Source organism: Sarcophilus harrisii, chromosome X (genome assembly GCF_902635505.1).
Source record: "Sarcophilus harrisii chromosome X, mSarHar1.11, whole genome shotgun sequence".
Taxonomy (NCBI): domain Eukaryota; kingdom Metazoa; phylum Chordata; class Mammalia; order Dasyuromorphia; family Dasyuridae; genus Sarcophilus; species Sarcophilus harrisii.
Window position 1 is genome coordinate 22070658 of NC_045432.1, and position 25494 is coordinate 22096151.

General features: G+C 43.9%; 1 protein-coding gene across 1 annotated transcript; it reads right to left on the reverse strand.

Moving 5' to 3' along the window:
• Nucleotides 1–11354: 11354 nt before the first annotated feature.
• Nucleotides 11355–23843, reverse strand: LOC100934740 (probable G-protein coupled receptor 83). The gene is made up of 4 exons (XM_003774686.2): nucleotides 23318–23843; nucleotides 20492–20617; nucleotides 15437–15570; nucleotides 11355–12443 (listed from the first exon to the last, which is right to left on the reverse strand). The coding sequence occupies exons 1-4, from the start codon at nucleotides 23744–23746 to the stop codon at nucleotides 11810–11812; spliced, it is 1323 nt and encodes a 440-aa protein (XP_003774734.1). The 5' UTR covers nucleotides 23747–23843; the 3' UTR covers nucleotides 11355–11809.
• Between the last annotated feature and the right edge of the window lie 1651 nt (nucleotides 23844–25494).

The window sequence follows — 25494 nt, forward strand, 5'->3', positions numbered from 1 at the left end:
TCTTTCAATAACTCTGAGCCACTGAAGTCTAGTGACTATTCAGAAGTCAGGACAACTAGCAACTGAAATGGCCCAGAATGCATCACATGAGTTTGGTGCCTTTTATACCCGACCAAGCATACATAAGTTTCAGCCATCTTCATGGCCATTGGAACAAATTGTTCTCCTCTGTTCATTCTGCCAAGGAAACCATTTTAAGGCCTTTTGGTTAACCTTGACCTGGGTTAGCCCATCTCCCGAGATGGTGTAGCAGGGTGTAGCCACTGTGACTGCTATAGCTTCTTAGAACCAAAGGGGTAGGATGGGGTTTGAAAAAGAAGGTAACTATCAAAGATTGACTCTGGAAGAATTTGAAATAGAAAACAATCAACAGTAATCTATCCACAAAACATAAGATCTTTCTGTCAGAGGATAAAGTAAAAGGGCTGAGGGAACAACTCCATACTCTCATGTTTATCAGGAAAAATGGATTCTTCCATGAAAGAAGGCAGGGATGAAGTGAGGTGGGGTATCGGCAACAATTTCACACAAAGAAGTAAGGCACCTATGGAATAATTTAGGAAGTTAATAAGGATCAGCTGGGTGAGTTATGATACCTATTTGGTAATTTAATTGCTTCTCATTGATTGGACCTTAATTGACTGATTTGAGTTGTAATGGATCAAGTGAACGGGAATGGTTTAGCTTGTTTTCTGGGGGCCATGGCCCCCAAATCCTGGTATCTTTGAGTTTTTTTTGTCCCCACCCAGAGTTGCCTTTTGAAAATATCAGTATGGGGACCATATCTTTTGCTAGCTTTACCAAAAAAAGTGGCCAATATGGGGTTGATCTTTTTATCCTGTTACCCTTTTCAGAGGATATGCCATAGGGCAACACAGTTTAAGAGTGCACCTGAGCTGGGATATAAAAGGAAAGTTAGGAGGGGAGGGGATGTCTGTGCATGTCCACACTTTGCTGTTCTAAGGACAATTAATGGCCATCTTGGGAAAAAATCACATAGGAGTTGTATGTACTCTCACCTGAGAGAATTCCTAGACCCCAAGTTCTAGAATACAACCTTCTAGAGTAAAACCCATGACTTCCTGGGTGCCACCAAACTTGGAAATAGAGGAGGGTCCCAGAATCAAATTTTCTAATGAGAGTAGGAAGAGTGGCTGGACAACATTAGCCTCTTGAGGAGAAGAGGACAGAGGCTGTAAGATCAGAAAGAGGCCAAGGCATGAAAAGAAAAAGCAGAAGACTGGGCCTTGGTCCTCTACTGTTATCATGAATCAATCAAACAGTGAAGGCTCTACTTCTCCCAAAACATTAAGTTTATTTTCCTTCTGGAAACTTTCCAAGTCTTTAGGAGAGTGCTAGAAGGCTTTACGCCTCTATATATGTCTTGGCTGAAAATAGACTCACCGAAAAGTTGGGGGGAGTTGCCTCTCCAAAATCTGAAAGTTCCTTTCTCTTCTGAGGGGAATCCAAACCACAAGGTGGTGCTCTGAGTCTGGTTGACTATCTTGGACCCCTAAAGAAAGACGATACTTACCAGAAAAAAAGAGGGATAGTGTCGAGTGTTCACTGTGAGCCCTTCATGTATTTTCTGGATAGCCTGTTGGGTTGAAATGAGGAATCTCCAATTCCTATGTACCCTGAATACTTGTACGAGGATTAGGAATAGTTTTATGCACATCTATGGAGCTCTAGACACAAGTTCCATTTGAGTTACATCGATATTTTTTAAAGACAACTCTGCGTGGGGGCAAAAAAGTCAAAGATACCATGATTTGGAGTGCCATGACTCAAGATCGAGCCTGGTTTGGATAAGCCAGGAAGCTGGGGCTCTGGTCCATGGATTACAATGGTCTTGAGGCTTATGAAAGTTACAGAGAATATGTAACTAGCTTTTATGAGGATGAAATGGCGTCTTAAGTTGCACTCAATAATGAACACACCTAAAGGTGCCAAGTGACAATGACTTGGAATGCAGGTGTTTGGTTTGGGCTTGTTAATGCTGCCTAAGAGTTAGTGGCAGGGGCCCGACTCAACCCCAAGTTTCCTACCCATCAAGTCTGATATCCATTTGATACCCATTTGATGCCCATTGCTGTCTGTCACATACTATTACTGTGCTCTGAAATGGTGAGGAGAGAATAGATAGCACTTTTCATAGACTGCAAAATTTCTACCAGTCATGAAACCAGAGATTCTTAATTGGGGTCCATGGACTTGTTTTTTTCTCTTATATGTTCATAACTATTCCAGTGTAATCGGTTTCCTTTGTAATCCCATATATTTTATTTTATGCATTTAAGAATATTATTCTGAGAAAGGGTTCATAGGTTTCACCAGACTGCCAAAGGGGTCTTAAATAGGATAATCATCCCCTACACCAAAGCCTGCTCAAAGTCTCAGTAAAACTCTATATTGCTTCTTCCCCCCTCCCCTCTACAATGTTTCCCCTTGGGGCATTCTCTCTCCCTACCTTGTATTATGGAAATTACTCTAATTATATTTTGGTTCTCTAATTATAAATTGGTTGAATAGTTGACCTTCTCGTTTCCCTTTCCTTGGGTACTCCTACATTCAGACCCGCCTCTATAATAGTTCAACTCAACTTTATGTAGAAGAAAAATTTTCATAGAAAATATACGAAATCTCCTCTGTCACAGTAGATTGTCATTGCCAACTATAACTCCCTTTCATGTCCCTTTCTTATTTGGATCTTCTTATGGACAGAGAAAGCCCCTGAATGAGCCCCCTCCCCAAAATGATATTCCTCAACAGAAAAAAATGAAATGGAGAGAGAGACAGAGCCAGAGAGAGCCAGAGAGAGACAACAAGAGAAGGAGACAGAGAGAGACAGAGACAGAGAGAGACAAAGACAAAGAGACAGAGACAGGGAGGGACAAAGAAAGACAGACAGAGGCAGAGAAACATTCCTCCTCTCCTCAACTTATCAGGATTATAAACAAGTTCATAATGGTTTGTAGGACTTAGTCAACTCCAAGTAATACTGGTCAGTATCTCTTGATCCCAAGGCTGTTTATCTCTAAAATGGTGAAACTTAGAAATCCCAGTGCTAAAGAAACCATAAACAATGCTGATGTCCTTTTTATAATTCTCCTTGATTGAAAAGATAACAGCAAATTTTCTCCATCTAAATGCCACTGTGACTCACTCCTGGGCCCATGGAATATTCACAGAGGCAAAGAAACAAAGCAACGTTTTTCATACCTACAAAACAGAGGCAATTAACAGTGACCAGGAGAGACACGCCGTGTGACCCATTTCTCTGCCAAAGAGAATAATTTTCAGACTGAGAAAAATGAAACAAAAATGATTAGCAGGGCATTTAAAATCCAAGATAATGAAGGGGATGGGAGGAAAACAACTAAGTTCCTTCATTGAAGGTAAGTCACACAGCCTGGATCAATTAATATCCACGGAGAATGAAGGAACTAGCAGAACTAATTGCTGAACTTCTGAAAGTGATCTTTCCTAAAAAAAAAAAAAAAAAAGGGAGGTTTTTAAAGTGATCTTTGTTTTAAAAAAAAAAAATGAGAAGGGGCTTGCAAAATTGAAGTTGGGTAAATGTTATTTAGAAAATAGAAGAAAGGCTATTTTTTTCAGACTCAAAATTGATGAGTTTGATTGTTGGCAAAATTCTAGCCCATGTTATTGTAAGGATGTGGGGCAGAAGGGCTTTGCTCTGGTCAGACCTGGATTGGTCTCGCTTTGAATATGAATGGGTCAGGAGACATGACTAAGACCAGCAGAAAGGTCTCAACCACCAGAGTAAACTTATCCCCTGGACTCAGCTGAATGACTGAAAATGAGATTTTTTTTACATTTCTAATGACCTGGTAGAATTATTGAGAGTCAGCTCTGAGCAGTCCTTCTGGAGGAAGGCTTGAGCTCTTGAAGACCCCCCCTTTTTCCTCGTACCTCTAACAGGAGATGGCAAGGTAGGAGGGGCTTTCTCTTTCACTGTCTCCCTAACCTATCAGCAATGACACCTTTGCAATTGGAGCTGTTGTTCTTTGGCTTTCAGGGAGGCAGAGTTGCCCAGAGTTGTCAGCCTCATTTTCTCTTCCAGAGCCATTGAAGTCTAGAGGCATGAAAAAAGTCAGCGCCACTGGTGATGGTGTGGGATATAGTGGACGATCTTGGTGTCTTGGATGTCAGACCAAGCTCTAAGCGTTCCACAGTGCCTGCTTCACCTGCCCTCGTGGCCATCCGAACAAATCGTTCCCATCCGCCCATTCTTCCGGGCCGTGAGAGACGTATGATTAACTTACAGACTGAAAAAGAAATCCAAGGACATTTCTTTCTGGACCCCTGGTTCATCTCCATCTAGCATAATGAAGGGTAATCATAAGGGGAATGATAATCACTAGGACCCGCATGGGTTAACTGAGAACATATCATTTCCTGAGACACCAATCTTATTTCCTTTCCCTTCAAAGGAATTTGTAAATCGGTGAAATGTGGGGATATATACTTATATTTCAACCAAGTCTTTAACAGAATCTCTCGGGTTATTTTTGTGGGCGAGATGGATAAACGTCGGCTGACATATAGTGAGAGTCTAGGCCTAACATCCCCCATCACCCCCCCCCACCACGCCTTTTCCCTTCCCCTAAGAATGAGTCAAAGGATATTTGTGTTGGTATGCCTTGGAAAAAAATATCCTAAGAGCAAGTCAAAGGATATATTTTTTCCCCAAGGTGTACCGGTACAATTGTCTTATCCCCCCTGCATAACTAGACCGGAGGATAATATAGTTTGATGGCTAGGGAACAGTTTGAATGAGCTGACCTGAAGAGTGGAGGATCAGTGTCATCCTGGAGGAAAGACTAAAATGGACACCATTATTATTTTCAATATCTTTAATCAATTTCTTAGATGAAAGCATCTATTACCACAATTGAGTAGGCAGGACACTTGAACTGTAGGAGAGAAAGATAGAGACAGTTATGAATACCCCTAATGAGAGCAACAAACAGTCTCCCTTCCATTCTGAAGTCACCTTCAGACAGATTATAAAAGAGTAGATATTCTAGGCTTGTGTATAGGCTTGTTCCCTGTATTGGTCATTGTACTGTGGAGTTACAAAGCTGAGTGGGAGGGGGTGGGGGGGAGAGAGAGAGAGAGAGAGAGAGAGAGAGAGAGAGAGAGAAAAAAATGGGAGGTTTTATCAAAGCCAAGCAATATGGCTTTGGAAAGATGGCTTATTTATATTACTTTCCCTAAGTGTCTGTTTGTTTTCTTCTGTGATATGTGTCCCTGAGGAAAGTCTTGGACATTGAGTTGTGCTGAGTGCTGCTTGAGGTCTTGGGCACGGAGAACATCAAAGAACCAGGGGGATGATGACTCTATTAGCGAGATAAGGACGACAGAATCCCCGACTGTTGTTAAGTGCCTTTGAAGCTCTTCTCTATTTTCTTGAGCAACTGTGTTTTAAAGGTTGTGGCACTATAGCAGACCATCAGCATTATAGCATATGGAGGGCGCCTTAAGGTTTATAAAGTGACTTCTATGTATTGTCTCATTTGATCCCGGGACTCGGGCAGAACAAAAGAGTCCCCGTGACATGGATGGAACGACACAAATCAGGAAGGGGACCCTAATACATTAGGAGGAAGCATACCGCTGTGGAAATATTCTGACAGAGCAGAACAACAGACTTAATGGGGAAAGAGAAGATCCGATGGGAGATAAATGGAGAGATAGACATTTGTTTGTTTTTTAAACAGTTCTAACAGGTACGGGATGAGGGTGACGAGGAACAGAGCAGTGCACCTAAGAACCTGAAGGTTAAGGCAGCGTGTAAGCTCATTACAAGGTAGCGCTATGCCCCGGCACCTTAAAAGGCCAGACCAACTTAGGCCGCTCAAAAAGAAGGAGAGTGCTGAGGTAGATGATCATTCTCACTCTCCACAGTCCCGGCCAGACCTGATCTGGACTGTGTGTTGTATCCCAGGGAATCTGATAGGTTATGTCGGATGGCCATCCCTGTGCTTCCGGGGCAGAGAGCATGAGCTAGTGAGATGACCGTGTATGAAAAGCGATGGAAGGAAGAGAAGATTTAAGGGGCACACAATAAGTGTCTTCAAGTAGTGGAAGGACTTTCTTAGGGAAGAGGAGCTCAACTTGTTTTTAATTGGTTCCAAAGGGCAGACTAGACACAATGGGTGGAAATTACAGAACAGTAGACTTCGGTTTGATATGAAGACAAATTTCCTAACAATTAGAGCTGTCCAAAAGAGAAATGAGTTGCCACGGAAAGCTAGTGATTTCCTGTCCCGAGAGGTTTCAGGCGGAGGCTCATCTGCGATGAGGTTGAGGGGATTCCTGTTCAAACTGGGAATTCTCCTAAATGCCATATGATGGCCCTCTTGGGGCAGAGTCTGATTCTCTCTCATCTTTATGGGCCACCTGTGGGCATTGTGGGCCCAGTTCCAGCCAGCAGTTCTCTCTCGAGGACGGGGCCTATGTCCTCCCAGTAAATCTAGACTTTTATTCTGCTGATAGTCTCAAAGGCCCACTTGCAAAAGTACTGCACTCCACAAACTCAGGCAAGATGAAGAACTGGGAATGTTTCCAAATCAACATCTTTATTCACTTTCTCCTTCATCCAGAAGCCACAATCAACATCTTAATTGCAATACAGTGAGTTAAGGATGCCAGCAAAGCAGCAGTCACTAGAAGCAAAAGGCCACACTCCGCTCTCCCAGTGCCAAGAACCCGAAACACTGTCCATTCTCTGGCTGTGTCATGATGGAAAGAAAGATCCTTATTTCATCCCTTCCAGGAAGAGCTGCTCCAACCAGGCAATCTATCCCAGCTGGGGTTTTTCTTCCAGGGCATGTCAGCCTGTGCTAGTCCTGAACGCTTCCAGAGAATATGGCAAACCCACAGCCTGTTGCCCTCGATTCTCCCTCCGGCACAGATAGAACCACCAGCAGCAGCAGAGGCTTTGGACCGTTGGGGGCACCTCCTATCATTTCTCCAGGGACTAACACCAAGCTACAGCCAAAGCTAAAAAATAGGGGACCTTGCAAAGTCCACCCACGTAGGACTAAATCACAGCTGCTCCTTAAACAAGGACCCAGGCTGGGATCCATAGGAGATGTTGAACTAGTAACTATAGAGGGGTGGGAGGAAGGAGTGTGCGAAGGCCACTGACGAGTTTGTTGTTGGCCTTTTTTGGTTTTTACATGTAGTTCCTTTTTCTCCTGACTTACTTTCAAAGTCGAATTTGCAGAATACTCACAGGCCATACAAAAGAAGACATTTGCTTTCCCATCATCTCCGCTTGTTTAAACACTGGCCTTAACCTTCAGTGGAAGAGATCCAAACAATGTTCTGAACAGGAGACCCAAGAGAACATACGCTCTCATGGAACGATTCCCTTCCCTTTCTCAACTCGCTCTATGAAAATACAAGTGGGCCCTGTTTGGGGAGGGGGGGAGTCTAAACTTGTTTTCATTACCAAAAAAAAAACTTGGCTCATTTGGATTTTTGTTTTTTAATTCATTTCAGGACTCCTCTAAATAGCAAGTTCCCCTTGCTGTATTTAAAATGGGATTTAATTCACAGGCTAATTTCCCTAGGCCCAGGCCCATTGCGTAAAGCAAGGCACACCTGTGCATAAGCACATTGTCATAAGACAATCAACTTCTCCCCAGTGGTTACCTAGTCCAGCCACCCTGAACTATGACATCACTGGGTACACCAAAAAATCCAACATCATTGTAATGATACAACCGGACTCCATCGATGATACTCGGCAGCTAAAGGAATTAGATGACCCCAATTCCAGTCCTCGGTGACAGATTACAAATATAAGTTCCAAAATTCAAGTTCTCGATTATACAGTGGGAGGGGGTCTGTTACTGACATGGTCATAGCTTAGAATCCCAGTTGGGCTTACAACCCATATGTTGCTTCTTCAGCACCAATACCAAGAAAAAAGTTGACTTTAGAAAAAAATCAACAACCTTCCATGTCTCAGAAATTAATTTCTGTTGTCCCCCCCTTGGGGACCAAAGGACTGTGGGATGTCCGCCCACAAGGCTTGCCTTGTGGTGCAGAGTCAGGCTTTGGTGTGAGCAGCCTTCAGCATCAGCATTTATTCGGATCTTTCAAGAAAGACCAGTGAAAAGAATGGGTTGAGGGAGCAGAATAAAAGGTGATGAAACTAAGGATATTGAAGTCCACAGTAGAATGCCAGCATCTTCAAGATCCATGGAAATGGGCATGTGGAGGGACAGCAAGTGAAGAGAACATCAATTTCCTCTTTTGCCATCGATGTCATTATTCATGTGAAATTCATCTCATAAAGTACAATAAGCAATGTGGATGAGTTCAGTTCAGAAATGCTAAGGAATTCTGGGAAACCAAAAGAGGCGAACCCCCTACTAATGCTGCTCCAACCCCAAATGAACCTTCTGAAGAATGTTTTTGTTTTGTTCTGTTATCCCTAAATAGCACGAACCAGTCTTAAATCACCAGACGTAGCTCGGGATGATTTTTCTGATATTTCCAAAAATCAGACCCACTTTCAAAGGACTCACCAATGTTGTTGTGATTGAAAAGAATGTGAAATAATTCCCAAAGGAGTCCCCAAACCAGTTGGAATCATGAAATAAGTGCCCAGCCACTCACACTGGAAGATGTTGAAAGAGACCTATTATATTATATATTTATATTATATATCATATTATATAATTGTATAATATATAATATTATATATTAGTCCTAATATAATTGTTTAAAAAGTTATTCTTACTACTTAAGTTCGGAAGGCCCGGGTTCAAAATCTGCTTCAGCTATTTATTAACAGTGTGATGCTGGGCAAATCAGGTCAACTCCCTGGACCTCAGTTTCCTCATTGTAATAGGAGTGGGTTGGCCTCGGCCTGGAAGGTCCCTTTCATCCCTGTCAATCCCATTAATTTCTCTCTGTGTGTGAGAGACACAGAGACACAGAGAGAATATACATTAATGTGTATGTCCATGCATATATGTGTATCTGTATGCAAGGATATAGGTGTTTAGAGGAGAAAATTCCCACAGAGATTCTAGAAAAGACCATGCATTCCCAGCACTTAGGAGCAAATGTCATGTGCCAGGTAGGGCCACCATACAGTGCTAGTGGATGTCTTTCAAGTACCTATAACTGAAAATCAATTCCCCTATAACCTGTTCTAGAGTGGTTACTCTGAAGCACTGCGTGTAAACAATGTCTCTTCTGGATTGTCTTAGTTGGACCAAGCCAGAGGTTTATTTGCATTACTTTGAGTAGGGATGTGAGAGAAGCGTCATCTAGGAAATGTCCCCTGTTGTTGTCACAGATCTCTCTTCCCTCAAGTAGACATTGAGAAATGACAAGTTGTCTTTCAGCTATGAAGTTGACACTACTTTCCCTTATCAAAAGGGCATAGGTTTGGAGCCACTTTCCTCAGCAGTGTGGACAGGCAACACTGAGTCCCCCATACTCTTCCTGCCTGGTGCACAGATGGCGGCCAATGGTAGCCATGCTGAAGGACTGGGGCCAGAGGAAAAGGAACACTGGGCTATGTAAGAATTCAACCCATGACCTTGGTCATATAACCCAATAAGGTAAATGGCCTCCATGGCTATGAACTATCCCCTCTCAAGTCCATAGCTTTTTGGTACCAGGTGCTCTCTCAGAGAAGCCCAAGTGCTCAGTACCTAGTAATCACTGATTAAAATATGAAATCTAAGGTATGAAGACAGGGATTTATGTATTATATAGAATTATATATATGAGAACAGACACTCCTAAGACTTCTAAGAGACAAGTTGGAGGGGGGGGGGAAGGGACACACTATAGCTGACAGAAGCATCATCTTTGCTTTTGCCTGCTGGGCATGGGACTTCCTGGAACTTTCCTCCTTCCTTTTGGTTCCAAAGTGGCCCCCAATGGAAAGAGGAAGTCAGGCTTGTAGTATGGGGATTACATTCTCCCTTCAGATAACAAGAAGTCTTAAATGATTGCAGAGGGAAGGAGGATCCCAGGAGTCATGGAGGAAATGAATTGGCCAATAGTGATTAAAACTGGGCATGGCTGATGGCCTCATTAAGCAAGGGCCACAAAGATGTGGGGACTCTGGGAGGCTTCTTCCTAAGAACCCTTTCCTAGAGAGAGGACCACTGGGAGTCAAAACCCAGGGCACTTTATGTCTCTATCTTAGGAATGGATTTGGGGTAACTAGGGGGTAAGGATAAATGAAATTCACTAGGAATTCCCCTTCCTCCCTTAGTAGATAACTAGGTATGATAGGAATACACAAAAAGAATATATATATATATATATATATATATACACACACACACACACGTCCGTGTGTATGCAGACCAGGAGAGGAAATGGAACAGCTGGAAGGGAAAGACAAGACAGAAAGGAGAGAGAAGAATCAGAAGAGAAGCTAGAGGGGAATGAAGATGAGGAGGGAGAATGAGGAGGAAGGGGAGATGAGAATAAGGACTAGCATAATAAACTAGCTCTTTGAGGTAGTTTAATGTGGTGGCTAGGGTGCTGGAAAGACGAGTTCAAATGATAGCCAAGACATGTACTAGCTGTGTGATCCTGGATAAGTCATTTCACCACCTGCCTGGATGTTTCCTGCTCTGTAAAATGAGGAGCCCTTGCCAATTCTAGATGTATGAATCTAGAAGGGAATTGGACTCAATAGTCCTAAAGTTCCTTTCAGGCTTCAGTCTGAGCTAGAGAAGGGACTGTTTTCTTTTTCTTTGTTTCTATCTGCTGCACAGAGTCCAGCATCTAATATTTTGTAAATACTTGCTGATTAATTGATGAGGGAAAAGAAAGGGAGAATACAACTCCCCCCTCCCCTCCAACTGATTTCACAGGGGACAATTCCAGGAAAAGAAATGGCACTGGGCAAGGCAGATCTCTTCTTCATCCCTTGCCACTATTACACCCCACAGCTACTTGAAGAACACTGTCACAGAATGAGGCGATTCCTTCTTTCCCCTCAGCCAGCTCTGTCTTGCTAACTTGGAATCCTCCCCAGGCCGGAGTTAGGAGTGACTAGAGTAGCTTTATCTCTGGCTTAAACGTGCAAGTTTTCTCCACTTTTAGAAAAAGGAGCTAAGAAAGGGAAAAAAAATAGGCAATGCAAATATCTGTGATCCAGTGGATCCAAAGGAAGGAAAGCCAGGAGTTTGGAAGCATCACTGAGCTTCTACCACATGTGGGGGGGAAAAAAAAAGTCATTACACGCACACGCGCACACACACAGTATGAGAGCCTGGATTTGAACCCAAATTCTCTGGCTCCAGTATCGGCGGTTTTTCCATGAAACTACACAAGTATGCCAACAGATATTTATTAAACATTTCAAAAACAAGTCTTCTGGAATTTCTCTGAGAATATTTTTTTTTTCTCAACTTACAGGGTTTGGATGTAAGACAACCACAGAAGACAATCTTTAAACACTAGTGGAACCATGGCTACAAGGTCCAGGACACTGGACAAACTGATCTAGATGAGCTTATGATGGTAACTATGAGAAACAGCCATCAGAAGACTAAGGGTACTGTCCCTTTAAGTGAAGGACAGAACCTATACTATGGGCCATTTTGATTAACCACAAGAAAAGAGACAGAAAGAAGAGAACCATGAAAGGGGGAGGTACAAATATGCCCCTTCCATCCCAGGATGACCTAAGCTATGTGTTCCAAGCCAGGAGTAGGTAAAATTAATCTACTTGGGGCCCAACCTTTGGCCTATTTTGCCTGGATAGCTTGGTCATTGGAGCCCTAGCGGCTCAAGTCATTTCCATCATGGGATGGATACTAGATAAATCTGTCTGGCTACTACAATCCTGGAAGGCGGTCTCATTGATTACACTATTCCTGGAACCGGTATTCCAAAAAGGGTAACATTCCCCCAGGGCGTGCCGAGAGGCGGCTGAGACGGCGGATGACTGACCCTGCTCATGACTCGTCAGATGCTGCCACCAAGAACGCACGGATCTCTTGAGCTGATTACGGAAATTTCTGTTGACCCAACAATAGATAAAAGGGTTATAGCAAGCATTGCTCATGGCAAACCAGTGGAAAGCAAAATAGATATCCTCCCGACTAGAAATGACATTCATAGACAGGAGCAACTCATAGAAATGGAGGGGGAGCCAACAGATGGTGAAGACTATCACCACCACGATCAGCATCTTCAGGGTCATTATCTTCCTTGGTTGGCGGCTGATGGAGTATTCTGATGTAGCATCTTGGATGGAATTCTGCAGCCACAGCTTCTTGCCTATCATCGAGTAGGTGAGTGAAATCACCAGCAGGGGCAGGATATACAGGAAAAGGAAGTTAACCATTTCCAGGTACTTCCTGATAGCATCTGAAGGGTGAGGGACGCTGGGAAGACAGATCATCCTGTTGGTCTGGTTCCTGGTACAGAGAGAAGAATAGAAAGGATCAGAGATGTGGAGATATAGGCTAGGTTTGGAGTCAGAGGATCTACTTTGAATCTCACCTCACGTTACTAGGGCACTCCCTTTTCCCCTTGCACGATTCCTGGCATACCAGAAGAAGTGCTTAGTAATTAGTCTGGTCTTAGTCAAATGAGTACCTTTGAATAAATGATTTCTAAGAATCCTTAGAGTTCTGAATCATATGATCCTACAACATATAACAATAGTGTCTACTTGGCTTTTACTCAGGAGTCATATCTAGCCATATGAATCAGTAGAATCACAAAGAGAAACATCCCAGAATATCAAAAGTCATTGAGGCCAACCTGAACCTTCACTATGACATTCCCAACAAATGGTCATTCCACCTCTCCTTGAAGATTTCCAGGGATGAAGAACTCTCTACCTCATAATGTTGGAAATTTTAAGTTAGAAGGAAGTTGGAGGGAAGAGCCCAAATCTGCATCTCTACAACTTTGTCTTCTTGCCCTTAGCTCAATGTAAAGTAAAACAAGTCGATTCTCCCCCCCATATGATGGCCTTTCAAATACTTGAAGTCTTCCCTAAGTGTTTTCTTCCCCAGCCTATATATCCAAATTTTATGCAACCAACCTCCAGCCCCTTCTTCTAAATCAGAGATACTTTTTTTTCATTGTAACTTTTTTATTTTCAAAATATATGCAAAGATCATTTTCAACATTCATCCTTGCAATACCTTGTGTTCCAAATATTCTTCTCCCTCCCCCCTTCCCTAGACTGCAAGTAATCCAATACATGTTAATTAAACATGTGCAATTTTTCTATACATATTTCCATATTCATCATACTACACAAGAAAAATCAGATCAAAAGTGGAAAAAATGAGAGGAAAAAAACAAGCAAACAACAATAAAAAGGTGCAAACATAAGGTTGTGATCCACATTCAATCCCCACAGTCCTCTCTCTGGATCAGGGATTCTAACCTAGGGTCCAGGGTCCGTCCACAAATTGTTTTTACACACACACACACATATATATATATATATATATATATATATATATATATATATATATATATATATATATATATATATATATATATATATATATATATATATATATATATATATATACTTTATATGTATATATATATATACTTTATATGTATATAATTTGATAATTGTCATCATTACTCAGTCATTTGAGTCATTTCTAACTCTTTGGGAACCCATTTGGGGGTTTCTTGGCAGAGGTACTGGAATGAGTTGCCATTTGCTTCTCTAGCTCATTTTTCAGATGAGGAAACTGAGGCAAACAGAGACAAGTAACTTGCCCAAGGCCACATAGCTAGGGAGTATCTGAGGTTATATTTGACTCTAGGCCTGGTACTCTAAAGGGATTCATAGATTTCACCAGACTTACAGCCTAGTACAGGGTAATAATTGCATTTTAAGTCTTGCCTCAGACACATCCTAGCTATGTGCCTGGGTAATTTCACTTAACCTCTTTTTGCCTCAGTTTCCTCATCTATAAAATGAAAAATACCAATAGGACCTACCCCTCAAAGTTGTTGTGAGGATCAATTGAGATCATATTTGTAAAGTGCTTAAAGCAGTGCATGCACATAGCTATATAACACATTAATAAATGCTTATTTTTTTTCCTTCCTTCCTCTATCTCTTTATTTCCTCCCTTTCTTCCCTCCTTCCTCCCTACTTATACCCTGCAGTACAAACTAAGATTATGTCAGCTACTGGTGAGCATCATCATGGTCTTCATAAGAACAGATGTAGAGCTGAAAGGAAATATTTAGACCAACTTTGCCGTTTTACAGGTGAAGAAACTGAAGCCCAGAAAGATTAAGGGCCTTGTCCAGGGTCACAAAAGTAGCAAATAACAGAAGTGGAATTTGGAGAAATTTCCCTTGACTCCAAATCCAGTGTCCTTCTGTCTATGCTGAATTGCCACTTGTAATGAGTTGCAAATTCACTAGTGGTTTTTTTTTGTGTGTGTGTGTGTGTGCATGCATGTATTCTCTAAGTAAAGTGTACTCCGCAATCAGAGGAGAGAATAATAATTAGCACATTCATTTATTGTACATCTGCATATATTTTATCTGACAAAACTACCAAATTGTCTATGTTATAAAAGCTATCTGCATTGCTCAGAGATGGAATAACATAAATGTGTTTGCTGATTCTGGTATGAAATGCAGAATTATGAAATGCAAATGTGTTTTCATTTACCGATGGCCTAGAATGGAGCATAAAAACCTTGACCTTTGGTAGCAGAAGTGTAAATGGAAGCATAATTTGTGAATGGGCTGTTACTCTTTGGGGGGCACTTTACTTCCCCATGTTGGCACAAATGGGCACAATAAGAATGGCTAGACTGAACCCGCTTGGAAATTACTGGGAAATGTTTTAGAGGAAACGCTCTTCTGTCCATTCAAATCAAATCAAACAAGATAATGTTTGTAAAGTGCTCCGCACCAGCCTAGTATATAGTAGACACTACATTCCTTTCCACTCCTCTCCCTTCCTCTTATCTTCCTCCCACTTTTATTGACTATCAAGACAGCATGCCACAGTGACTAGAGAAGTGGGTCTAGAGTTGGACAGACCCGAGTTTAAATCTGGCTTCAGATACTGATTAGCTGTGAGACCCTGAGCAAATCACTTAACCTCTGACAGCCTTAATCTTCCTTAACTGTAAAAAGGGGACAGTAATAGCATCTACCTCTCAGAATTGTTGTATCAAATGCTTGGCACAGTTCCTAGTATGTAAATGTTTGCTCTCTCTCCTTCTCCACTCCTCCTTCCTTTAAACCTTCCCACCACAGCCCCAACCACCCAGAAAAGAAGAGAGACATGAAATCCTGTTTGGAGGAAGGCTGATATTAACTCCCCACATGCAGAAGTCTCCCCCTCTAAAATGGCACCCTCCGGTTGACTTGCCAAGTTCTAGCAGTTCTCCCCTGGCCCACTTACATAGCATCAAACTGAGGCAATCTCTGGTACAAAGTATGTGGTAGCGAAAAGCAGCTGGCCAGGATCCAGATGATGATGACCCAGATACTACCCTTCAAAGCAGTTGTCCGTGGTTTGTCAGGCTTCAGGATTACCTGGAAAGAGGCAGGGGAGGAATATTTTCATCAAGAACCAAAGCTGAATTCGGTGCTGGAAATGGAGCATTTATGGATATATTCAGCAAAACTCTGATCAAATGCACTTTTGTACAGAATTTGTGCTAGGCTCTTGGGGACACACAGTTTGGATAAGGATCCCTACCCACTGAAGTTTACAACTTGGGACAGGGATGCATTATGAACACAGATACCCAGATAACTATAGGGTATAAATCTAAACAGCTTTTTCAAGGAATCTGGCTGTCTATATTTGGTGTTTTCACTTGCTCTCCTCTCAGCCTTAGGACCTCATCACTGCAACTGCCCTCTCCAAAGTTACTAATGATCTTGTAATTGCTGAATTCAGAGGCCCTTATTTAGTGTTCATCTTTCTTGACCCCTCTGTATCATCTAACCCTCTCTCTTCTCCTGCATCCTTTTTCCTCTCTGATTCTCCATGACATAATAACCTGTCTCTCACTCTTCTCTGTCTTTCCTTCTCAGTCTACTTTGCTGGCCCATCATCCAACTCAAAATCACTACTTATGGATGGACCTCGAAGTTCAGTCCTTAGATCTCTCCCCTTTTGTCTTTATACTCTTTCATTTGGTAATTTAATATTAACTCCATCAGCTCCCATGGGTTCAATGATCATCTCTGTGCAGACAATTCCCTGGTCTATATGGAATATCTATCCTGAGTTTCATTCCCTCATTAACTCCTGACTATTGGACATCTACTGAATTTTCCATAAGCATCTCAAACTCAACCTCTTCAATAAAGAACTCATCGTCTTTCCCCCCCAAATCCACCTCTCTTCCAAACATCCCTATTTCTGTCTAGGGTACAACTTAAATTCATAACTTTTCTGTCATCTTTGGTTACTCGCTTTCATTCCACATACCCGATCGATTGCCAAATCTTTTCTCCCCATCCCCACATCATGTACATACAAACATACATATATGTGCATGTTATATGTAATATACATAAATGTGTATATTATACTTCTACAGTTATATATACATGTCTACACCACACCCATATATAAATGTGTATATATTACAAATACAGGTGTACAGATTATATACTTATACATACATGTATTATACCTGCATATATACCTATATACAAATTATATCTATACATCTGTGTATGGACACGTGTCTGTATTACATGCACATATTTGCACTGTACTCTATGTATGAACTTATGTGTGTCATGCACCTACATATATGTGTATCTTCTATACAGACACATGCATGCACACACACATACATATCCTCTTCTATTTATACATGTCACCTTAGTTTATACCCTCATCCCTGCTCACTTGGATCACTTCAGTAGCCTCCCACTTGGTCTCCCTACCTGTAATCGCTCCCTTTTCTAATATACCTTCCACAGCTACCACAGTAATTCTTATAGAACATAAATCTGGCCATGTCACTAACCTTCTCAATGACTTCCAGTGGCACCCTATTACCTCTAAGATAAAATGTAAACTCCCCTTTTTGATACTGAACCCCTTTCCCAACTAAGCTTTTTCCTCCCTTTCAAATTCTCTGACACATTGCTCTCCTTCATCCATTCCACTCTCCAACTATATTGGTCTACTTACCACCCCGGGGAACACAAGATACCATCTTCCATCTCCATGCCTTTTCCCTGCCTGAAATGCCCTCTTTCCTTACCTTGGTCTCTTGTAGTCTTTGGCTTCCTTCTGGCATCAGCTCGGGTACCACCTTTGGAGAAGGCCCTTCCTGTTCCCCTCAGCTGCTGGTGTCCTTCCCTCCAAGATTATCTCGTGTTTGCTTGGTTTGTGTATCACAAATTCTAATGTATGTACGTGTTGTCTGCCACAAAGAATGTAAACTCCTTGAGGGAAGGGACAATATAATTTTGTCTTTATATCCCCTAAACCTAGGGAAGTGCCCAGCACACGGAAAGTGATTAATAAATGTTTACTGATCGAACGAGGAAGGCCGAAGACTGAATAGCAAGCAATAGGAAGCCACAGAAACTTTTTTAAGCAGAGGAATAACATGACCAGATCTAAGAAAGACTGTTCTGATTAAATGTGAAGGATAGATGGAATAAGGAAAGAGCTGAGGCCCCAAGTTCTCTTAAAAAAAAAAGCAATTGTAATAGTTGTCCAGTTGAGAGAGAATGAAGGGTTATATGATGGGGAATTATTGGGCTTATCAATTTTATACAAACAAATTATAATAGAAATTTAAATAAATAAACCTAAATAAGTTAATTTGATTTGTCAATTAAAACTCAGAAGCCAGATTTTCCCCATGCCTGCTTATTATTTTATTTCACACATGTTGGAAAGATTCTGGGAGAAGTTGAACTCCCTGCGAACCACTGGTCAGAGATCTCTAAGTTCAATTCAGTAGGAGGTGATGGTTATGACACCAAGGACCCAAGGTCAATTCCCACGGACCAATCAGCTTCTCTGTGTTTCCTAGTCACTGACTCCACCCTGAGCCCCCAAACTCCTTGAGCACAAGTGGGATTGGGTAGGAGATCGGTCTTAGAACTGCATATAGTAACCTACTGACAGGGCAAGTATAGCATCTTTGAGACAGAAAAAAGATACTAGCTGGTATTAAAGGCTTTAAGCTGAAAGGGACCTTAAGGCCATCTCATCTGGTATGGGGAGGGATATCAATAGGCAGAAGAATATGGCTTCTGAGTTTTCACTGAGAAATGAAAATAATTAATTTATTTCTATAATTAATTATTTCTATAAAATTAATTAATTCAATTGATAAATTGATAAGTCCAATTCTGCTGCTCCCTAATTTAACCCTTCAATATCACCCAACTAGTCAACTATTATGGTAGCTTTTCCCTATCAGTAGGGGACAGAAGAAAAGAGAAAACAATCAAAATGAAAAGATCGGGGGGAAAAAAATAAACATGATTCAGAAAAAAAAAATAGACATGAAAATATTTTTTAAAAAGGAAAAGTCACTAAGAGGTCCATAGGATTTAGACATAAAGGGACTTTAAAGATCATCTCATCTAATCCAGCCATTTGATAAATGCAGAAACCAAGACCCAGAAAGGTCCTGGGACTTGCCTAAGGCCACTTTTCTAATATATAGCAAAGCTGGCATGACTTCACCTCAGTCTTCCTTAGTTTCCTCATGTGCAAAATGGGGATAATAACAGCACTTATCTCCCAGCACTGTTGGGAGGATCGAACAAGATATGGTAACAAGCTTTGCAAACTTTCCAGAATTATATAAATGGATGTTACCCCGCACTGCTTCTCAGGACCCCTTAGGGACGGCTCACTTCATTGGCATTTAGACATAGGTGCACACTTGTATTGTGCCAAACGGAAAAGACACTCCCAAAATAGGTACCAAATGGGGTAATGGTTGTAGGACAATTGCAGAAAGTTTTGCCTGGTGCTCTCAAAGAGTGCTATATTTTGCCATCTAGAAGTGCTAAGTTCTTATTCGCCTTGTCTGTAGATGAGAAGGGAAGTCCCTAGTTGCACAGAAGGGAAGAGAATGCCAGGGGGGAGGACCTTAAAGATAATTTGACTTTTTAGGGAAACTGATCCTCCTCCCTTCTCCTTGAGAGTTAGTACAGTGCAGTGGAGACAGTGTAAGCTTGGGGAGTCAGAGAACCAAGGTTCAAATTCTGACTTTGCTATTCTACCTGTATACTTTAGGCATCATTAGCCTCTCTGGAGCTTGGTTTCTTAATTTGTAAAATGAAAGGAACTGGACCAGATGACCTCTAAGGTCCCTCCACACTGTACATCTTTCATCCTATGATCTTCCCCCCTCCCTTCCTTTTCCCAGCCCTATCCTTCTCATCTGGAAATGGCTCTATAGAATCTCAGAGTCTGAGATTGGAGGATATGACAGCAGTTATCTTGCTAAATCTGTATATGAAGTAACACCCTAATATACTATAATTTACCCAGGAACTGTTCTCCAGCCTCTGCTGGGAGTTCTCCAAGGAGGGGCAACATGTCTTCTGTCAAGGTGAGCCACCACACCTTCCAAATGGTCTCCGTGCAACTGGCCCCTCTCCACCCCTGCCCTTGATTCTGCCCTCTAGGACCAAACAGAACTTGGCTGCTTCTAAATGATAACCCCTCATTTATTTGGATGTACTTGTTCTCTCCAGTTTATTAATGTCCCTAAACTGCCCAGAACTGAACTCGCTGCTCCAGGCAGGTCTGATCAAGGCCAGAGGAGTCATTTCTTAGAAGCCCCATCTGGCTTTTTGGCCACTTCATCACACTTCTGACTTGCCTTGAGCTCATAGCCTGCTAAAACTCCCAGATCTCTCAACAGAAAAACCTCCCATCCAGCCAAGCTGCTCTCATTCTTAGACATGAGAGGATGACTTTCTAACTCCAAGTTGAAGGCTTGCCATTGATCCCTAGCGCATTTCTTCTTAATAGATTCAGCCCGTGCTCTCGCCTGTGGTTATCTTGTTGGATCCTGACTTTACTATTCAATGTATCAGTTCTCCCTCCCAGCTTGGTGTCATGTGAACAGTTGATGAGCATACCCTCTATGCTTTTATCCAAGTTATTGATGAAGATGTTAAGTAGCAAAGGGCCCAAGCAGCAAATCCCCGAGGCACTCCACTGGAGACTACCTGCAGAGCTTCTGCTGGACCCTTGATGCTGACACTTTTGAATAGGGGAGATCGGGCTTCCAGCTGTCTGGCTTTCCTTTAAGGCTCGCTACAAGGACCAATGAATTTTATAGCAGGGGCTCTCGGCAGCCTGTGTGGAGGCCAACAACCATAAACCACCAAGTGAGGCTCATTATCTCTGCTGAGGCCTTCGCTGGCTATCTGGACACTCCCTCTGGGTCCCATGCCTAGATCTCTGTCCCAGTTCGGCTACCCCCCTCCCTCCCCTAGTGATTACCTTGTAACGATCCAGTGTGAGGGCCATTAGAGTCAGCGCGAGAACGTGGCCAGAACAGTATTGGATGAAGCGACTCAGGTAACACATCATGTATCCAAAAAGCCAGGTACTGCTGAAGAAACTTACCTGTGGACAAGAGTAGAGGCCCCTAAGTGCTCTGAATGCACAATGACCACCCAGCCCCACACCTGGGAGTCCCAGTGAATAGAAGAAAAGTGGCAACAGAGAGAAGCAGCAGGCTCAGAGTATTAGGAAGGGGTACTCGGTAAGGACAAGGAAAACCAGGCATCCTAAGTTTTTTCCACCTAAAGATTTAAAGGAAATTCAGGTTAATTCATAATGTGTGCAACTCTATTCAAATATATTTTAAGGAGTAAGTATTTGTGAATCATTGAATTAATGACTCCCCTAAATCCCATTAGATAGAGTTGAGAATTATTCTGCCCAATGAGTCTGGGAGTCAAGAAGATAGAAGTTCAAATCTCAATTATTTGCCTTCCTACTTGCATTAAGTCACTTTCTTGATGTCAAGTGTTTCTTCTGTAAAATGAGGGGCTGATCGGATAAGCCCTATAGGGTCACTTCCAGCTCAAAAGCTTATAAGAATCTCATGAAATTCAGCATGTTTACTGAACATCTACCCCGTATTCCTGGAAGACAACAATTGGCCTGTTCTCTCAATTCCTGCTACTGATTTGTGCCTCCCAAAACAGACCATGGGAAGAAAGATCCCTCAAAGTAAAGAATGATAAGTCAACTCTCTCTAGTTTGATTTTAAATCAAGAATTTCCAACCACCCCATGGGGAAGATTGGGATGAAACTTCTTGCTTCACAGATGATGAAACTGAAGCTCATTAAAATTAAATGACTTGCCCCGAATAAAGGAAAAACGAAGCATTCTGCGATTTGCAATCAGAGCAAAGTAGGTTGGAAGCAAAGGACTTTATAAGATACAACCCTGGGAGCAGGAATCCAAAGGAAACCTTGGAAATGCCTTTCCAACAGAAAGAGTAAGCCTGGCACCGTTTCCTTTTCCCCTTCTACAATTCTGGGTTTGGGACAAGCCTCCTTGGAAAGCTGGAGATACGACACTGATATGGACTTAGAGCTTAAAGAGATTGGAGAACATTTTGTTACAGGAAGGGAGGGGTAAGGAGGAAGAGTAAAGAAAAGAGGAATGAGAAGAAAGGGAGAGGAGAATAAAAAAGGGGGGAGAGAAGAGGGGAGAGACACAAGGAGAAAGAGTGCATGTGACAGACGGAGAGAGCAAGAGAGGGAATGGGGGAAGTGGAGGAGGGAGAGAGAGAAGGAGGAAGGGAGGGAGAGACAGCAGACAGAAGAGGGATAGAGCAGAAATAGTGAGTTATAGAGAGGGAGGGAGACAGAAACTAAAGAAATTGAAAGAGAGAAGGGGATAGGGAGGGAGAGACAGCAGACAGAGATGAGAAATGAAAGGGGGAAAAAAAAAAGGAAAGGGAGGATTATATGGGTAGCTAGATGCTGCTGCAGTACATAGAGCTCTAGGTCTGAAGTCAGGAAGACCCAAGTTCAATTTAACCTCAGACACTTCTTAGCTGCGTGCCCCTGGGCAAATCACTTCCCTCTATCTACCTCGGGTTTCTCTGTAAAAGGAGCTGGAGGAAATGGCCAACCACTTTAATAACTTTGCCAGTTGGGCTCTTTAAAGATTAATACGCGACTGAAAATGCCTGAATGGGCAAAACAAAAGAATGTGGAAGAAGAGGGAGAAAGGGAAGCAAAGTGAAGAATAGGAAGTGGAGGGAAAAAGGTCGGAAGGGAATAAAAAGGACAGAGATAGTGTGGTGTCTAGTTGAACCCCCTCACAGGCCAGAGGAGGAAACTGAGACAAAGAGAAGTAACAGGCGGATAGAAAGTAGAAGCAGATAATTTGCCCTTCCCAGCTCCCTCCCTTCCCCCTCACATGCGCTTCTCCCCCTGGAAAGCTGTGGGAAATAAGGGGAGTGCTGAGGTGTAAGACTCCGTTCCTTCCCTGCTTGCTCCCTCCCCTCTCCCCTGTTCTCCCTTCCCCCTCCCTCCCCTTTTCCTCCCCTTCCCTCTCCTCCCCTTCCCGTTTCTTCCATCCCCTCCCATCCCCCACCCTACCCCACCCCACCCCACACGTGCGCTTCTCCCCAAGCAAAGCTGCGGGAGATGGCGGGAGTGCTTTGGTGTAAGACTCCGTTCCTTCCCTACTTGCTTGCTCCCTCCCCTTTTCCTCCCCCTCCCGTCTCTTCCATCCCCTCCCCCTCCCGTCTCTTCCATCCCCTCCCCCTCCCATCCTCCACCCACCCCACGTGCCTTTCCCGCAAGTTGGAGATGGGGGATTTGGTGTAAGACTCGTTCTTCCTGCTTGCTTGCGTCCCTCCCTCCCCCCAGGTCTCCCTTCCCCTCCCCTTTTCCTCCCCGTCTCTTCCATCCCCTCCCCCTCCCATCCTCCACCCCACCCCACACGTGCGCTTCTCCCCAAGCAAAGCTGCGGGAGATGGCGGGAGTGCTGAGGAGTGAGACTCGAGGCAGCCGAGTCACGCGGGGTTGGAGCCTTTCCCTGAAGGAGAGACAAACTGATTTCTCCGACGAGTCGCTGCCCGTGCCCCTCCCCCACCCCCGCTAGGCCTGGTTCTGGGTCCAAACAAGTTTTTTTAGGAGGGAAGGGTGGGGTAGCGATCTTTGAGCCCACAGCGTCCCCTGGAGCGCCCTTGGGCGAGCGAAACTCGCGTCCTGGGCTCCCCCCACCGTCCCTCGGAACTAGTTTTCTGGTACCCTTCCCTGCCCCCCCCCCCCAGCCCAGCCGACCCCAATCTTACCCAAGTGAAAGGCGTGTTCAGCAAAGTGATCAAGATGCCGGCCACAGCCAGGTTGGCGATGAAGACGCCGGTGGCCGAGTGGATGCGCTTGCTTTTCAGCAGGACGCTGCAGACCAGCGTGTTCCCCAGCACCGACATGAGGATGATGGAGAAGTAGGCGAAGATGAACAGGCACCTCAGACCGGGAATCGTCATCTCGACCTCGGTGGGGAGGAAAGCGCCCAGGGGGTCGAGGCCGGACGGCTTCGAGTCCAAGATGTCCGAGGGGCCGAACAACAGAGGCCCCAGCGGCATCATGGGGGGCCTCACGGCGCCCAGGATCTCGTTGCTCCTCGGCAGCGGCCCGGCCCCGGTGGTCTGGGGGTTCTCACCGCGCCCGAGTAACTCTCCGACGGTAGTCATGGTGCCACCGAACGGGGTGGGAGCCATGGTACCGACGTATAACCCTTCTAGTCCGAGAGAGCGCGAGGAACTGAGGCGGCGTCGGAGAACCCCGTGGAGGCGCGAGGACGCTCTGGCCACACCCTGGCTCGGGGAGCAAGCTGATTGGCTCCCTGGGCAGGCAGTCTACCCTGCCCCCAGCCTCAGTTCTGAAGTCAGGTTAGACCCACTCCTCCCCCCCTAAAGTCCCGGGGCAGAGTAGGAGCAGCCCAGCTAGCCCGAAGCTCGCTACTGGCCTCCTTGACTCCCGCTGCAGCCAATGGGGAAAGGGAGGTGAGGCCCCAAGGCCCCGCTGCTGTTGCAAGGGCGCTCTCAATCCTTCTTGCTCTAACTCTGTCCCCTCTGCCTCCTCCCCCCCCTCCTCCTCTCCCTCCGCCCCCTTGCTCTTCTTCCTCTCCTCCTTCTGCACCCTTTCGTTCTCCTCCTCTCCCCTCTTTCTCCTTCCTCCTCTTCCTTCCTTCTCTTTCCTCCTCCTCATCCCTCCTCTCTTACTGTTTCTGTCTGTCTCCTCTCTATTGTCTGTCTCTCTCCATCTTTCTCCTCTCCTTCTGTCTTTCTCTGTCTCTGTTTCTCTTTTGTGTTTGTCTTTGTCTCTGTCTCTCTCTGTTCCTGTCTGTTTCTGCCTTTGTCTCTCCCTGCTTTTCTCTGTCTCTCTCTACCTTTGTCTCTCTCTATCTCTTTCTCTGTGTCTGTCTGTCTCCTCTCTGTCTCTCCTTCCCTCTTGAACAACTGAGGCAGGAGTGACATCAAGAAGGGCTTCAAAATGCCCAGGATGTGGCTCAAATGGCCTTCTAGCAGCCCCGAAGTCCCAGTGGTGTCCTTCCCCCTTCCACTTCTCTCCAACTCTTTCCTGCTCTCATTTCTGTGACCAGCTCGTTCCCTCCCTCTCTTTTTTGTCTTCTCTTCCCCTCCTTCTCTTTTAACCCCCGTCCTCTTCTCTCTTCTCTTTCCCTTTCAGCATTCAAAAAAGCCCAAGCTTTAAACCCTGGATCAGGAAGGTGGCAGGTGGAGAAAGAGTGCTGAAGGCTGAAGTAGACAGGGAAAAAGTAGGGGGTGACTGAAGGGATCTTATAAACTCTTTTCCCCTTCAGCTAATTAGAGGAGAGGAGAGATAAGGAAAGGGGAGAAAAGAGGACAGCATGGAAGAGAGGGAAAAGGAGGCTAGGAGAAGAAAAAGAGGAGGAGGAGAAAGGGGGAAAGGGAGGAGAAGGGAGGAAAGGAAGGGAGAAGGGGAGGGAAGGGGAAAGAGTAGAGGAACACCTAGGAGAATTTGCATTTCTCCCAACAACAGATGGGTCTGTAAAGTTGGGGGACTATTTTTTGTTGTTGTCTAGCAAACGGTCACTAAGTTATTCAGCCCAATGAATGCTGGCTCCTTTGAAGCTACCCCTTGAAGAGGTTCTAGTCTCAGGATTTCTTCCCGGAGGCTGCATGGCTCATACACCACCTTTCTGAAACTTCTCTTGGTGAATTCTCTTCAGAGTCTTTCACGCAGCCTTTTGAACTTAACCACAAAGTTTCTACCTCTAAGGATATGTCTGAATTTGGGAAAGTCAGTCACCAACCTTTTTCTAAGTGTTTACAATAGGCAAAACCCTGTGCTAAGTAACAGTTCGAGGGCTCTGCACTCAAGGAAATCCCAAACTAATGGGGTAGACAACAGGCAAACAATCGTGTACAAATTAGCTCCATGCGGGACAAATGGGAAGTGACACACGGAGGGAAGGCCCTAACAA

Excerpts from the sequence above, each read along its gene's own strand:
- LOC100934740 (XM_003774686.2), bottom strand. The coding sequence starts at position 23,746 with ATGGCTCCCACCCCGTTCGGTGGCACCATGACTACCGTCGGAGAGTTA. Across the intron at positions 20,618-23,317 it reads TGAACACGCCTTTCACTTGG|GTAAGTTTCTTCAGCAGTAC; the intron begins GTAAGATTGGGG and ends TCTTGTCCACAG. Across the intron at positions 12,444-15,436 it reads TTGCCTCAGTTTGATGCTAT|GAACCAGACCAACAGGATGA; the intron begins GTAAGTGGGCCA and ends TCTCTGTACCAG.